This window comes from Penaeus japonicus, unplaced genomic scaffold, assembly GCF_977035675.1.
Source record: "Penaeus japonicus unplaced genomic scaffold, GWHDUDI00000001_assembly GWHDUDI00000004, whole genome shotgun sequence".
Lineage (NCBI taxonomy): Eukaryota > Metazoa > Arthropoda > Malacostraca > Decapoda > Penaeidae > Penaeus > Penaeus japonicus.
The window spans coordinates 10,461,529-10,479,028 of NW_028234406.1; the positions used below are offsets into that span (position 1 = coordinate 10,461,529).

At 33.1% G+C, this 17,500-nt stretch overlaps 1 protein-coding gene across 3 annotated transcripts in view; it reads left to right on the top strand.

Annotated features, from left to right (window-relative positions):
* Nucleotides 1–17,500, top strand: part of LOC122242718 (protein zyg-11 homolog B) — a 26,708-nt gene that overhangs the window by 8,095 nt on the left and 1,113 nt on the right. For 2 of the 3 annotated variants that reach the window (XM_086536017.1, XM_086536018.1), the window contains exons 4-11: nt 4,391–4,531; nt 7,021–7,197; nt 7,669–7,869; nt 8,638–8,743; nt 8,974–9,160; nt 9,702–9,831; nt 11,561–11,711; nt 14,304–15,093. In XM_086536017.1, coding sequence (XP_086392143.1) covers nt 4,391–4,531; nt 7,021–7,197; nt 7,669–7,869; nt 8,638–8,743; nt 8,974–9,160; nt 9,702–9,831; nt 11,561–11,711; nt 14,304–14,455 — 1,245 coding nt within the window. In that variant the 3' untranslated portion in view covers nt 14,456–15,093. Of the gene's footprint in view, nt 1–4,390; nt 4,532–7,020; nt 7,198–7,668; nt 7,870–8,637; nt 8,744–8,973; nt 9,161–9,701; nt 9,832–11,560; nt 11,712–14,303 lie in introns of all 3 variants that reach the window. The other variant, XM_086536016.1, reaches the window with a different exon arrangement.

Sequence of the window (17,500 nt, forward strand, 5' to 3'; positions counted from 1 at the left end):
ATATTAACAGAATATCTAAATCTAATGATTAACCCTATGATGACGATGTGTCACACCCGTGTGACATGGCTAAATGCCTGATGACACACCATTGTGATGTTCCTGATGCAATATTGCATAGGCCCGGCATAGGGGGTTACCACTTCTTGCCAGGCCCCTCGGGATTGGTTTAACCCTCTCTCGCTGGGTGGTACACCATTGATACCACGCATTCAAGGCCCGTTAACAGGATGCTGGCATATGGCGTCGATCATTTAATTGATTTAAGCCTATGCGTTCTAGGGCCCCGGCATTGCAACTTGCTGGGCTGGAATGCCCCGGCATGAATGGGTTAAGAAAAGCTGCATTTAGCTTTTTTTTAATTTTTATTTTTAATGAGGTTAGAATGAAAAATATTTGTTCAAAACTCCACAAAATCCACTCAATATTTTTCATTATATCAAACTAGTACAAGGCTGTAACCTTATATATATATATATATATATATATTATATATATATATTATATATATATATATATATATATATATATATATATATATATATATATATATATATTATATATATATATATATATATAATATACATATATAATATATATATATAATATATATAAATATATATATACATATATAAATATATATATAATATTATATATATATATATATATATATATATATATATATATATATATATATATAAATATATATATATATATATATATATATTATATATATATATATATATATATATATATATATATATATATATATATATATAATGATTACTATTATTATTTTTGTTATTGCTATTATCATCATTATCATTATTATCATTATTTTATTATTATGATCATTATTATTATTATTATTATTATTATTATTATTTTTATTATTATTATTATTATTATTATTATTATTATTATTATTATTATTATTATTATTATTATTATTATTATTATTATAATGTTATCATTTCCATTACCATTACCATTACCATTACTGTTATTGATGATATTAATGATCATTATTATTAAGGATATTAATGATTGTTATGATTATTGATATTACTCTTACTATTTGAAGGCAGAATGTTCTAAAAATTGTATATATTTCAAATTGTTATTGTTATTGTTATCATCATTTTGTCCATTATGTTTTATTCTGCCATATTTTCAGCATGATAAAGTAATTAAAGTTATTGCTTTTACTTTTTTGCAATAATTGTTCAGTTCACTTGTGGCATATTCCACAGTAACTTATAGAATTATAGGCATAACTTCTTGAAAACAAAATTTAATTCAATTATTGATGTGAGTCTTTTAAAAGCAGATATTAATGAACAATAAACATCATTTTGAATATAGATTTATGATTATATCATATTCAGAAAAAGGAAAACAAAACGGCAATTGATGCGACTGAAAATAACCCTTCATCTTACCTGTGACTAGATATCACTCTATTTTTCTGAAACTTGACATCAGTGAATCAAAAGAAAGGGATATCATATTGGAAATGGTCTTTTGACAACACATAAAATGGGAGAATAATTGACAACAACCTCATTTTATGTAAGAGCCATCTGTAAAGGTAACTTATGGGACAAAATTATGGTCAGAAGGAGATATAGTGGATCTTTGAATTAGAAGAAATTAATAAAATTTGTAGACTGTCAACTTGCGGTAGTTTCCAAGATTGCTGCCAGGTCACATGACCATCCAAGGGACATAATTCTCTTTGCATATGTTCACCCATTTCATTTTGAATTTAGATTTTAAAATTGGCTTGTGCATTTTACATAAAATGTGCCTGAAATATTATTATTGTTGTTATATATATATTATTATTATTATTATTATTACTGTTATATTAATCATTATTATTATTATTGTTGTCTTTATTATCATTGTTATTATTATCATTATTATTATTATTATTGTTATTTTTATTTTCATTATTATTATTATTATGATTATTTTATATTAACATTATTATTATTATTTTTATTATTAAGTTGTTGTTGTTCATGATGATATTTATAATAATTCATTATCATAAGTATTAATATTATTTATTCATTATTTATTTCTTATAATTATTGTAATTATTGTTATAGTACTTATTTTTTTTGGTTATTATTATTGTTATTTTTGATAAAGACATAAGTGAAACCAAATACCCTCATACTGCATGAGATGTAATTAACCCATTTCAATTATCTCTTCATCATACTGCATCTAAATTTATAAAAAAATATGTATACTAGTCAAGAACTGATGAATCACCTGTAGTTCTTTATCCTTGTATTGGACATTGTAGTGACTTTGGATGATTTGAAGCTGCCCAGCATGGCATTCATTTTCCCGTTGTGATGTATGCAGCTTCCTTTATGCTCCTTTTCTGTTTTTAAAATCCTTGATGGATCACTTTGGCTTGCTTTCAGTCTGCAAAATTTCCAGCTTCATCTGCATGCATCTCCATTCCATTAGATGTCAGTCAGCTTGATCTCAGCTGATTCTGGTGCTGAACTCATGTCCTGCGTCACCATGGTATCCCCAGTCACATCTTCTATACAGTGTGCAGTATATAGTGATTTCAGGTTCTTTTGTTGGGGCTTTCTGTCTCATATTTGATCCATATGCATGTTCCAGATGTATATGTGATTTTAATGGTATTAGTGAATTACCTGCAGACTACCTCAGTGATGTTGTATTGAGGCAATATTAAGCTTGAAATTATCCAGGATAGTGGCATTCTCTATTATGCTGAAAATGAGTGACAGGTCGTACATGTTAGATGGTTTGTTAGGTCTTGACTGGTATATAAGTTTCCTTAAATCTTGATGAAATATGTAATTCTGAGGAGGAGATAATCTATTTTCATTAATTAAAATCTCTTACATTATGAAGCATTCAGTCACATTTATACCTGTCTCTACATTTGTCATAATCAACTGTTAAATATTGTTATCGTTATTATTGATAATGTTATTATTATCATTGTCATCTTTACTACTATAAGTAAATCTACCATTGCCATTCTTCTCACCATTATTCTTGTTGTTGTTATTATTATTATTATTATTATTATTATTATTATTATTATTATATTATTTCTATTTTAAAGTATTGTTATTATTGTTGTTATTTTTTTTCTTTGATTATTCTTATTGTTATTATTTTCATTATTATTATTATTATTATTATTAATGTTATTATTATTATTATTATTATTAATGTTATATTTTTTTGCATTAACCCTATGACGACGGTGCGTCACACCCGTGTGACACAGCCAAACTCCCGATGCCGGGGCGTCATGCCAGTGTGACGATTTCAATGCAATATTGCAATCGCCCGGGTCTTCGCGTAGCGAGTGCCCCGTCGGGAAAGGGTTAATAATGCTAAATTAATAATACAACCATTTTGATGTTATTATTATTGTTACTACTACAATTATTTTTATTATCAATATTACTATCATTACTATTATTGTTATTATTATTTTTTTTTTTACTGTTCTGATTACTATTATTATCTTCTTTTTTTTTCATTTTGATACTATTATCTTTATTATTTTACCAAGGCTACATTGCCATTAATGTTGATATATGTATACCAAGGTTTTTGATTGTCTTATCTTTTCATATCAGTTGCATATGGATTTTTTTTTTTTTCTTTTTTTTCTTTTTTTTTTCTTTAACCCAATGACAACGGGGTTTCACACCCGTGTGACACGGCAAAAAGTGTGGATGGCAAGGTGTCACACCATTGTGACATCCCCGAACATTGTTTATGCCAGGCATCATATTCCATCCAGTAGGCTGCGTGTGTCGCATCACAGTACCTGGTGTCATGACCCAGGTGATATTACTTAGGCCTGGAGTAGGGAGTTGCCAGCAATCGCCAAACCTGTTGGCATTGGGTTAACTAGTATTCTTAATCCTATTTTCTAAGATATAATCTAATGATATATTATTATACTTTATTTGATAATTCAAAGTGTCCATGTGTTTCATTTAATAGCCTCAGATTATCAGGTTGAGGATTAGATTGATCTACTGAAAGGTCTTTATGATTCCTCCCCCTCCTCCTCCTCCTCCTCCTCCTCCTTCATAAGTATTTTACTGATGATCAGACTTATCAGGAGGTATCTCAGTTTACACAATGCAGAAAATATGCAATATTCATGATATCTTAAATGTTTTTAGTCAACTTTTCAGATATATTTATACAATGTCTTGGTATGAGAATATTTTCCTGTGTATTTGTAACGTCTAGATATCCATATGAGATACAATGTGATGCATGTATAGAATACGTTATTTTAGATTGGTATATACAAAAAATTATGAATATACTAATAATTAAACTATCCATATTCTTCCAGGTTACTGGTGTAGCACGTGCAGACCAGTTGATAGAGGCACTCAAAAGATATCCATCTAGAATGGAATATGTCCCTAAAATATTATACAAAATTTTTATGCTCACCGCTCACTTTGAAGCTCCGAGACCAGATGTTATTAAGGTTAGTGGCATAGTGTGTGGTATCTATATTAGGATGGCTGTTTTATACATGACGTAGGAGTTTTTTGCCTGATAACAGGCGTCGTAGCGTACATGATGTTCGGGGATTTTGGATCTGTGTGTTTCTTTATTGTACAAAGAATAATGAGTGAGTGATGATGAAAATTGTAATCATAATTACTATAATTGTCATAATATTGAGCAAAATGGGTTTCACCTAATATCCAAAACCTAGATGGCACCACTTTCTCCTAGCATCAGCAGGAAAGAGAGCCTTGAATGGCACCTATCCATGATCTCTACCAAGTACAATCTTTAGAGATCGATGGCACATGGCAAGTTGCTGATCTCTTGCTCTAAAGTACCTCCGATGAAGGATATGCAGCAGGCAGTATGAAGAGGAAGGCGATTCAAACCATGCCCAGTAACTACAAATTGCCCCTGTGCCTGTAGGGATGCCTTGTGCTGTGGCACTCACTGTCATAAGCACAGGTTTCCTTCCTCTTCCCTAACTCTTCATTGTGGATGGTTATAGTTTTTGTATTCATTCACAGGAGTACAAGAATACAAAACAAAGTTTGCTTTCTGACATTCCATAAAACAACAACTTCTGTCACACTGAGTATAAAGAAATTAACGAGCTGTTATGGACCCTATACTACAATTTTAGTCAACTGTAGCATGGATAGAGCCTGTGATATGTCACATTTAAGTCTCTCAATATAATAAAATACAAAAAAATGACAAACACAAAAATGGCTCTAGTTTTACAATGAGTGACTGAAAGAGAGTGGGAAAAGTTGGAGACTGGGCAAGCAAATCTTTGATGGTCTGCAATGGGTTAAACCATTGAGGATGGAGAAATGCATCATCCACTATGTGTTTGTTGATTTTTAAAGATTTTTTTTTTCTTATGGATGGTTCCACAAGTGCTTAGTCACTAGGGAGTAAATTACCATTCCTTGGATTTTGAGAAAAAAGTTATTACCAATACAACTGTTATTATTACTGTGATTTCTATTGGTATAGATGATTAATAACAATAATAACAGTAATAGAAATAAAAAATATTTCACAAGAATTCAGGGAATGGGGTGAACAAATGAAATCTAATAGACCAACTAATTAACTCCATGCTGACTTTGTGTTTTTGAAACCATCTTTGTGGAAAATAGAATAATGACATAAAACCACAGTGGAGAGTATTTGTATACATGCACTCCCAACATCAATGGGTGAAGACTAGTTATTCTATGAATAGGCTGAGAACATAAAATAGATGAAATCCTTGAATTAATGAAGCTCTCTGGTATTCCCTTTGATTATATAAACCTTTGCTTGAGGTAAAAATATACAGGATTATAGGTGATTTGGAGGTGTAATTCCATTGGAGTATTACATGGTGTTATGGAAGATCTTCACTAGGTAACTATGCAGAGTGACAAAGTGTCCATGTATAAGGTATTGGTCCAGGTCCTGTAATCTTAACATTGGAGATAGACCTACGGTGAAAGGCTGAAGACATGAATCATAAAATATGATATTCACAATGAAATGGCCATCATGATCATGTTCGCAATCTGTTTATTGATCACAAACTATGGTTTTATGACCATATAGGACATTCTGTTCATTATGATTTTGGTCTTGGATCACCACAGTTATGCTGGGGATTAGAAGAGTATTTGCATGACTGCCTATCCAGAAAGATTCTCTTTTTAGAGCATAGTTTTCTGTGTAAGATTATTAAAATAAAAGAACTCTTATTTTTATTTTAGTATATGATAAGAATTTAGTTAATCCCTGAGAACTGCACATCCTCCTGCTTGTCTCACCCTCTCCAACCAACCACAAATAATGCTTGGTTATTAAGTTTCACCAAGGCAAATTTTGTTCATTGATATTTCATATTGAAAGGGAATGGGGGAGAGGAAAAAAATAGTGTTGGATGAAATGTGTCAGATATTATCAGAATTACTATTTCACCCCTACCGCATTCCATTCATAACAGAAAAGAGGGTAGGGAAGACAGATGTATGATTGGATTAGAGAGAGGAGGGCCTAAAAGGGGAATGGGGATTTGGGGATGGTATAGAGGATTTTAAAATTTAGTCTTCAGTTTTTAGGGATCATGCTACACTTGCTAATATATGTAAACAATGTATGTAGTAACACCCACCTAGTATGAGACTTGATTAGTTCTACAAGACTGAAGGGACTTCATGGCCATTTGCAGGAGCTGAGTGGTTCTAAAGAATATTTTTTCCTATTATGGACATGTTATTCTGTAGCTTTACTAATGCTTGGGTTTAAAAAATCAATGATGCATTCTCTCAAAAAATTGGAGTTTATTGTAAGGGCTGGACCACAAGGAAAAGAAAAGAAGATGCATATTTTTTGGTCCTTTTGCATAGGACATATAGTAGCATGGCACAAGATATAATAAAGTGAGTCAAGTCGAATATAAAAATAATATATTCAACTTTACAGCTAATTCTACCAGTGATGAATATGCACAGCAAGCAGAGTCCCATACAACTGGCAGGAACTGCTTGCTTGTATAATCTAACCAAAGGACAAGTGGGTGAGCAGATTCATCCTCACATACTTCGAGATGTAGTCCACACAACCCTCACTGCAATGAGTATCTTCCCAGATCATGCTCAAGTAGGTTGATAATCCATAATGATAATGGTGATGATAGTAACACTTGCTGGTGTGAGTGTATGTGTGTGTGTGTGTGTGTGAGTGAGTGTGTGAGTGAGTGAGTGAGTGAGTGAGTGAGTGTGTGAGTGAGTGAGTGAGTGAGTGAGTGAGTGAGTGAGTGTGTGTGTGTGTGTGTGTGTGTGTGTGTGTGTGTGTGTGTGTGTGAGTATGAGTGAGTGTGAGTGTATGAGTGAGTGAGTGAGTGTGAGTGAGTGAGTGTGAGTGTGAGTGAGTGAGTGAGTGTGTGTGTGTGTGTGTGTGTGTGTGTGTGTGTGTGTGTGTGTGTGTGTGTGTGTGTGTGTGTGTGTGTGTGTGTGAGCGTGACCGTGTGTTTGTGTGTGTGTGTATATATTTATGTGTACATACACATATACATACAAAATACTGACATGTTTTTATTTTAAATGTAACTTTTCTGCCTCTCTACTTTAGTTGCAGAAAAATGGGCTCCTAACTTTGTGTTGTGATCGCATTCTGCATGAGGTTTCATTTGATAAGTACTGGTGTGCACGCCTTGTGCTTGACTGTCTTCTGACCTTCAGTGATAGTTCAACTGACAGAATGGCCGTTGCCATTTGCTCCATTCTTGCTGCAAAGATATCAACGGCTCAGACTGCTCTCCTTGGGGCAAAGGTATGTGGTGTAACAATATTTTTTCTAGTGATGCTTGTCTTAATGATATACAGGCTTTGAATTAGGATTTGCTATATGTTTAAATTTCATGGCCTTCTCAAAAAGAATAAAGTTACTATTGTTAGTAAAACAGGCTAAAATTTTAGTAGTAGTATTCACTTACATTTTTATCATGTAAACAGTGTAACATGTCAGCTGTGCCTACATTTACTTGGCAAAGTAAGGTTGAAATGTAAAAAAATGCAATATAGCTAATAGGTACTATTATGTATGAATCCATACCATTTGGAAATTGTGATGAAGTCAGGTTCTGTAGATTAATTCAGTAGAAAGTTGTAATGAAAATTAGGGAAGAGGGAGCTTGTTTGTTATGTTTAAACTTTTGGTAAGGCCTATCACACAGAATTTTAATATTTGGATAATAGCATAAACTCCCATCATTTACTCTGATTTTTTGTCAAAGATTAAAGGCTTGAGGTAGGTAAAGCAAACATTACCAATTAGCTAAGTACTTATTTTATTAATGTCATACTAGTCAATTTTTGTTTTGTGTATATCAGTAAATCTTATAATTACTAATGAACTATTGTGAACAAACAATATGCTGTAAGTGATTATATGATTATATACAGCAAATAAATCCATAAAGTAATAGTTCAGTCTGCTATATGAAGAAAATAACAACTTTAATACACAATGATATAGGATGGTATATTTTTGTTTCCAAAAGAAGGAGTGAATGAGAACATCATCATTTTTCTGTTCCAGAGTGTCTATATGCAGAAGCTGCTGACTTTGGTCCAGATGAGAATGGAAGAAAAATCTGTCGACATAACACTGAAGTTCACCCTCTCGGCATTGTGGAACTTAACAGGTCTGTCTACTGCTTTATTAAAGTTGAAGATACCAGAAATACTAAGACAAAGACTCATACACCCACACTAAGTGATTGAGAAAAATATAGATTCAGAGAATAATGAAGAGATTTTTTTTTTTTTTTTTTTTTTTTTTTTTTTTTTTTTTTTCTTCTTCTTTCTCCAATTGTATGAATACCATTTGTATTCAGGGTGTAGCTGTGGCATAAGAACTTCTTTTAACCACCAGATGAGTCTCCAGCAACATGTGAAGTCTTCCTGGCAGAAAATGGCCTTACTCTTTTCCTGAAGCTTCTAACAGTGTTTGCCCAAGATGCTGCTGTGGAGACCAAAGTGCTTGGCTTACTAAATAACATAGCTGAAGTGTCCCCACTGCGAAGTGCCCTCATCAATGAACACTTTGTTTCTCAGCTTAAGTAAGTTAAACACTACTTATATATACACACATGTCTGCACATGCACATGCTTACACTTGCGCTCACAGTCACACTCACACTCATACTCATACTCATACTCATACTCATACTCATGGACACACATGCACACTCACACTCACACTCACACTCACACTCATGGACACCCCCCCGTACCCACCTACCCCCCCCCCCCACACACACAAATACACACACAATTTTTTATTTATTTTTTGTTTGTTTGTTTTGATATGTATTTACATATGTATTTATATATACATATATATATATATATATATACATATATACATATATACATATATACATATATACATATATACATATATACATATATACATATATAATATATATATATATATATATATATATATATATATTATATATATATATATAATATATATATATATATATATATATATATATATATATATTTATGTATATTTATATATACACACATATGTACTTAATATCTTGATATCAATAATATCATGATTAAAATATCTATTATTACTGTTCATTCCAGGACTCTTTTATGGTCACCAAATGTTGATGTAAGCTATTTTGCTGCTGGCATTGTTGCCCATCTGGTGTGTGCTGGCCACGACTCTTGGGACGAGTCAGGCATATCAAAGGAGGACCTGCTTGAAGAACTTGTGAGTGTTGTTATGATGTATTCTACTGTCTTTGGATTTCAGATATTATTCCTCTAGTTTAATGGTACCAAAGTTCAGCTTCCTTACTACAAGTATGTGAAGAAAAGACAAAGCTACAGTGAACAAGAGCATAACATTCCTTATATTTTGCTTGTATCATATGTACAGTCATCTAAAAATTCTTGGACTCATAACCTGTTTTGTGTTTTTAAAGCTGTGGAAAAGAGAGAGAGAGAGAGAGAGAGAGAGAGAGAGAGAGAGAGAGAAAGAGAAAGAGAAAGAGAAAGAGAAAGAGAAAGAGAAAGAGAAAGAGAGAGAGAGAGAGAGAGAGAGAGAGAGAGAGAGAAGAGAGAGAGAAAGAGAAAGAGAAAGAGAAAGAGAAAGAGAAAGAGAAAGAGAAAGAGAAAGAGAAAGAGAAAGAGGAAGAGGGAGAGAGAGAGAGAGAGAGAGAGAGAGAGAGAGAGAGAGAGAGAGAGAGAGAGAGAGAGAGAGAGAGAAAGGAAGAAAGAGAGGAAGAGAAAAAGTAAAATTATGATCACTACAAAAACACTAGTCATGTTATATACACATTTTGTTAATTGATTTATAGAAAATTGTGTCTTGGCAATACTGAAGCAGGAGCATGGCCTAGTAGTGTATTGTAGTTGGCTGTATTTTTTCTTTTTTTATAGGATCAAGAAGTCTTCAAGAAACAACATTATATTCACATGTCTAGGAAACTTTATATTAAATAAGGATATACAGTATCTGCAACAATTATAGATTGCCCACACTTGAAACCTGTGACAAAAAGTGTCCTGAATTTAACATATTTTTCTACCAAATCTTTCCTCTTTGACAGTTCTGGCACCAAAGCTTTCCCACCCTAGCTCTATGAGTTACCATAGAATTGATGTTGATTTTTATATCCTGTATATCCCACATAATTTTCCCTCCTTTCCTTCCTTACTCTGCTATTTCTTTTCTGTTGTATCTAAGTGGTAACAACAAAAAATAATACCAAAGAAAAGGCTTGAAATTTGGTCTGTAAGATCTGGCAAGCTGTGACATGTCATCTGTCCAGTGCCTACCTGAAGACATGAAAATGTGGTGCATGGATATGAACAAGGAATACTTCAGCTATATTGTTGAATCAATAGCTAGGTGATTGAGAATAATTATAAAGGTTAAGAGCAACATGAGAAGGTATTATATATATCAGAGAAACTGAAAAAATCTATTAACCCATTCACGACGGGGGCATTCCAGCCTTGCATGTCACAATGCCGGGCGGGCGAACGCTTAGTTAGGCCAAAAACCGTAACCGACGCCAACTCCGAACTATAATATATTCTCGGTACAATGTTGTACCACCCGTCACGAGAGGGTTAACCTTTAGAAATAACAATATTGACAAAATTTTCAAGTTGGATTGGGGGTTCTCTATAATTTTTGCAGGTATTTTGAAATGTGTTATTAACATGCCTTGAATATTTCCCTATATAGACAGAAAACAGTAGATATTTGAAATGAGAAATATGTAGATATAGTCTTGTTGATTTATTGTTATGTATATATTCTCCTCTGCTATTACATATGAGTTTTGAACAGTATCACAGTGAAGACCCTTGTATTATTATCATAGCTTTGATTTTCAAATGATTGCCTTAGTATTTCAATAAGGAATGCTTAGGAGAAAACATTCCCATCTTTTACAATTTGTTTTAAGATTACAATATAATTTTTACAGGGAAAGGTTGTGACAAGTTGGGAGCAACCAAAGGATGAGATGGTTGCCTACCGTTCCTTCCAGCCTTTCATTCCGTTGTTAACGGCATTGAATATGCACCAAGTCCAGCTTTGGGCTGTGTGGGCGTTGCATCATGTCACCACCAAAAACAGTAAGTTAGAACACTTTTTTATTCAACTTTTTTATGCAACCTCCTTTGATTAAGGATCCTGAACCAGGAGTACTCTTGAGTTGAGCAAGGAAAATCAAGGTAGGTCATGGATTTTTATTTTCAAAGTTGGTGATGAAGAATAACTAAGGTTGATACCAGAAGTTAACAAGCAACCTAAAAATGGAAGTACAAAAGATGCAAATTTACATGAATTTATATATGTATTTTTTTTTCTTGCAAATTTACATGAATTTACATATGTATTTTTTTTTTTCAGCTGAAAATTCAGTAAATAATTTGAAGACTAAAATGAATTCTAATTCTAAAAATCTAAAACTGAGTTAATGTGAGCCTATTATTGTTGAAGATTATCTGAAATGTACATGTTCTTCCCAAAACAAGAAATGACAAAGAAGGGAAAATATATAGTTATTCATTGCACATTTTGCCATTTTTATTGTACACTCAAGTACTAATGATTTTTTTTCAACTTTGCTAGTTGACAAATCTCAAACCAAACAATTGAAGGCTATGTAAATAATGTTTTAAACATTACTTTATTTATAAAATCTCTTCATTGTTATGAATTGCATTCATTTTTGTATGAATGAAAAATGTGAAATTGAGAAAAAAAATTGCATCCATATTAGGTTCCTTATATCCTTCTGGTATGTAATCATTTGTTGTTAGCATCTTCCTCCTCTTAGAGATCTTCTTAGTAGACTTTCTGTCTATCTTAAACTCCAGTGTTGCCAGTTGGAGTATATTTAATTTTGTAAGACAAGCACCAGCAATGTGGCTAGGAAATCGGCGGCTGATTGCTGTGGCTGCTGCAAACTCGACAGTTTGTCTAATAATGTTTCTTATCAAAGCTAATGAATAATTTCTATCTCTCTACTAGTATTGTTAGTCAATTAACCCATTCACAACGGGGTGTATTTTTGCCTACTCCCACTTCCTCCGGGAAGATAACAAAAGCTTGACACTTATTTCCAGGATGTTACCCAGCTGCAGCAATGCTTTTCTAGTGTTATTTTATTGAACTTTGCCTATTCTTCACTTCTATGTGATAATACCATTGGAAAGTGGAAACATTTTTTTAGTGGGGTATCAAAAAAAATGTTTTATACTTTTTTTTTTTTTTTTTTTTTTTTTTTTTTTTCTCAAAACAAAAAGAAGAACAATATAGATAATCATATTTGTACATACGAGTATGTACATGTACCTCGTGACATGACGCAACATGTGTAATTGATAAATTGGGAATGATATTACATTTATAATTTTTAATTTTTTTATATTTCTTGGTTAGTCACATTTGATTTTACAATAGTGTTTGACTTGGATCTTTTTATTTAACCAATCAGAAGCAGAATTTACCACGACGTCATCGGTATTACTTAGTTTTCTGTGACGTCTTTTTTTTTGTTACAGCATATTTTATGACATTCAAACACCTTAACTAAAGTAACAGGGACTAAGAAGTTATGAAAAATAAAGATATTAAAGAACAATCTAGCATTCTATTGCTGATGTTCCAGCATGTTACAACTACTCTGCCCGGAACACGGCAAGAAAATATTTGATGTTTCAGGACATTACCCAAAACTGGGGATATTTTCTTATCATGTGATAGGACGTCAACTTGCATGAATGGGTTAAAGTACAAAATATTTATAACAGGTCACATCATATTTAACATGAGTGTACACTTACTTATGGATGCATGGGGTAGGGGTGTGACTTTACATTACTTTTAGTATTATTATGACACATCTGCCCCATAGGTAGAGCAAACAAATAGTAAATAAAGAGGCAGGAAAAGCATGCAGCTTTATGCATGTATCATATGTACTGAATTGGTATTGCATATGCACTCCCTGTAGTCAGGATTGGAGTATTCATAAAACCACATAATACAATGTGCAGCAAAATTATTTCACATCTGTGCATGGGTAATGAAAAGGCAGATCGGAGGTGTATAACGACAGACGGTGTTACATTCACATCATGGGTTGGCTGGACCTCCTCCCTGGTAATGTGAACACACGGTCATGACTTTTGTTAGGCCTTCCTGCTGGGTGACTGAGAAAGAGAACAACTATCTATTACAGGGAGCATATTGATAAAAAGGTTAAGAACCAATGATGTAAAGAAACCACCTTAATACCAATTTCTTTTAAAAGAATAGTGCTTTTTAATTTATTGTTTATAAGATTTGGCTTTCTAATTTTAAGAATTATTATGAGTAAACGCATTAGGCTTACAAGTTTGAAATACCCTGGCATTTAGACCATTTTGGAGCCAAAACAGCCCCATCGGAAACAGGTGAAGATGCCCATCCCAGGCTGCTCATCTTATGATGTGGCCTGTCCCAGAAGGGTTAAGTATTAAGCATTAAAACTTCAAGAAGGCCACATTTGATAGGATAAAAGCAAAATCTTACACAATACAATACACTGAATTAAATAATTTATGTGATTTACCATTCATTTGATATTAATAGTTTTTCACTGCTGTTTAATAATAAGATTCAGCAAATTATATATATTATCTTTGCTGACACAGTTTGCATTCCTTTTTCCCTTTCAGGCAAACGTTATTGTCACATGCTGGTACGTGAAGGAGTAGATGATGTTTTGCGAAAGCTAGTAGCCTTACCAGGATCAAATGCATCAGTTCGGGAGCTGGCTGGCAAAGTTGTTGATGTTCTTCATGAAAATGGCTTTACAAAGGATACCTAGTAACTATGAGTAATTTTATTATCATAGTTCTTCTTCCTCTGTATTATTATTATTTTAAAAATATTTAATAATATCTAATGTGAATATGCTTACTCTTTTATAATGGAGGACTTTCTTGCCCTCTGTTACTGCAGTCCACATAATGTTATGAATTATGTTAATCACTGTTATTACATAATTTTGATGGTGTATTTAAAGAGTGTGTAATAAAATGGCTAGGAAGCTCTTTCATCATTATCTGAAATGCATTGGAAGAGAAAAGGCTAGTAAGAAAGGGAATCATATGTATCTAATATATATAAATTTATATGATATCACACATACACTCACACTCACACACATACTCACACATACACACACTCACACATGCTCACACACACACTCACACACACTCACACACACACACTCATACTCATGCACACTCATACTCACACACACACTGATACTCACACACATATTCACACACACACACACGCACACACACATGCACACACACACACACGCACACACGCACACACGCACACACACACAAACACACAAAACACACACACACACACACACACACACACACACACACACACACACACACACACACACACACACACACACACACCCACACACACCCACACACACAACACACACAACACACACACACACACACACACACACACACACACACACACACACACACACACACACCACACACACACACACACACACACACACACACACACACACACACACACACACACACACACACGCACACACACACAAAACACACACACAACACACACACACTCACTCACTCACTCACATTCACATTCACATTCACATTCACATTCACATTCACATTCACATATACTCACACTCACTCACATGTACTCATATTCACATATACTCACACTCACATTTACTCACACACACTCAACTCACACACACTCAACTCACACACACTCAACTCACACACACTCAACTCACACTCACACACACACTCGCACACTCACATATTCACACACACATATTCACACACACACACAGACACACACACACACAGACACACACACACACACACACACACACACACACACACACACACACACACACACACACACACACACACACACACACACACACACACACACACACACACAGACACACCAGCATACCCGCATACCCGCATAATAATTTTTTATATTGCATGTCAAACATCAGTAATAGAATTTCATGAGGCAACCTGTATAATTGCCAATGTAATGAGTGAGCAGGCATTTCAATTTTGTGTTGTTTGAGTCCAAGGGCACATACTCCCTCTTGGGGTAGATGTGTGACACTACCTAGAATCTTTGGCCAGTGGCAGTAGTGGAGTAACAGTTGCTAAAAGTTGTTGAAAGGTGCAATGACTAATGTCAGTTACAATAATGTTAATCATTCAGTTGTATGCAAGCTGAGCATCCTGCTTAAGTGCATATCCAATTTTAGGTCTTTGCCAATTTTCAGACTGAATCAAATGTAGCAGAGTAGACAACACTTTATTATAGTAACAAACCAAAGCTGCATTCATTATTCAGACTTAGGCCCGCATGCGATATATACTCTTTGCTAATGTTGTTGGTGTATATTTTTCTTGGCATTGTTTCAGTTTCAGGTTTTGTTAGAAATACAGCAGTTGGTGTGATCTTTCATATATGTAAACCTTGTATTATATTATGAATTTATCTTTGCGATTTTGTTATTATCTGTGGAATATCTTTGGATCCTTAAATTTTGTTGACTATGATATAAATGATAAGTTAAAATTTTGTATAATTTTGTGGATACATACTTGATGGCAAACATATTATCATGTTTTGAATTGACAGAATCTCATATTGTTGTATGAGGTCGTGAAATGTCTACTATAGTTTTCCTGTAAATCTCCAAGCATGCTTTGAAGCTGGAGCTCAGTTAAAGCAAACTTTAGTTCAGTTATAGTTATATTGGTGATTTTGTAAGATTTTTATTTAAATGTTTTATTATTATTATTGTTATTACTATTATTGTTATCATCATCATCATCATTATTAGTATCTTTATCCTCTTTCTCCTCCTCTTCATCATTATCATCATCATCATCATCATCATCATCATTATTATCATCATAATCACTATCATTATCATTATCTTTATAGTTATTATGATGATGATGATGATGATGATTATCATCATTATTATTATTATTATTATTATTGTTGTTGTCATCAGTATCAACATCATCATCATCATCATCATTATTATTACCACTGCTACTACTACTACTATAGTCTTACCAATATCATCATCAACACCATCGTTATTATCATCATCATTACCATCATTATTATTGTCATCATCATCACCACAACATCATCATCATCATTATCATCATCATCATTATCATTCTTTTGATAATGGTCATAATAATTATGGTAATAATGATGTGTGAAAGATAGTTTTCTTTGAATTAACCCATGATTGTCAAGGAATTCTCAAAACTAGTTCATTGTAAAGAAGAGAAAATTATTTGAAATTGTCGAAAGTTGAAGGGCTTAGACTCAGACGTGTAAACATTCAATTCCAAACTTTTCATGCATAGTTAAAGAATTTCAGACCTCATTGTTGAGATCGAAAACATCAGAAACAGCATCTGTTTGTTGGCTTAGGGACAGCTGGTAAAGATCCAATCTTTATTTGTTTATATTGTGAACATTGTAAATTGTTGGATAAATATATCGCCAGTATTTGCTTTTTGAAAAAGGGTTATTTGTTTTAAAATCTGAGGAAACCAATACCTTGTAAAGATAAAAGGGACTTTGGGACAGGCAGTTTACGTAATACTGAAATATGAAGAATTTGGCTATAAAGTTTCTTTGTATTAACAGGTAACTTGACTTTGAGGAAGAGATTAATATATTATAGATATAATAGAAACTTAGGAATTGTATTTTTAGTCAATGTATGAAAATGATTCTGGTAAAATGAACTGCAGCAGGCCTGATTTAATGTGCAATAATTTATTAGAAATTTGAA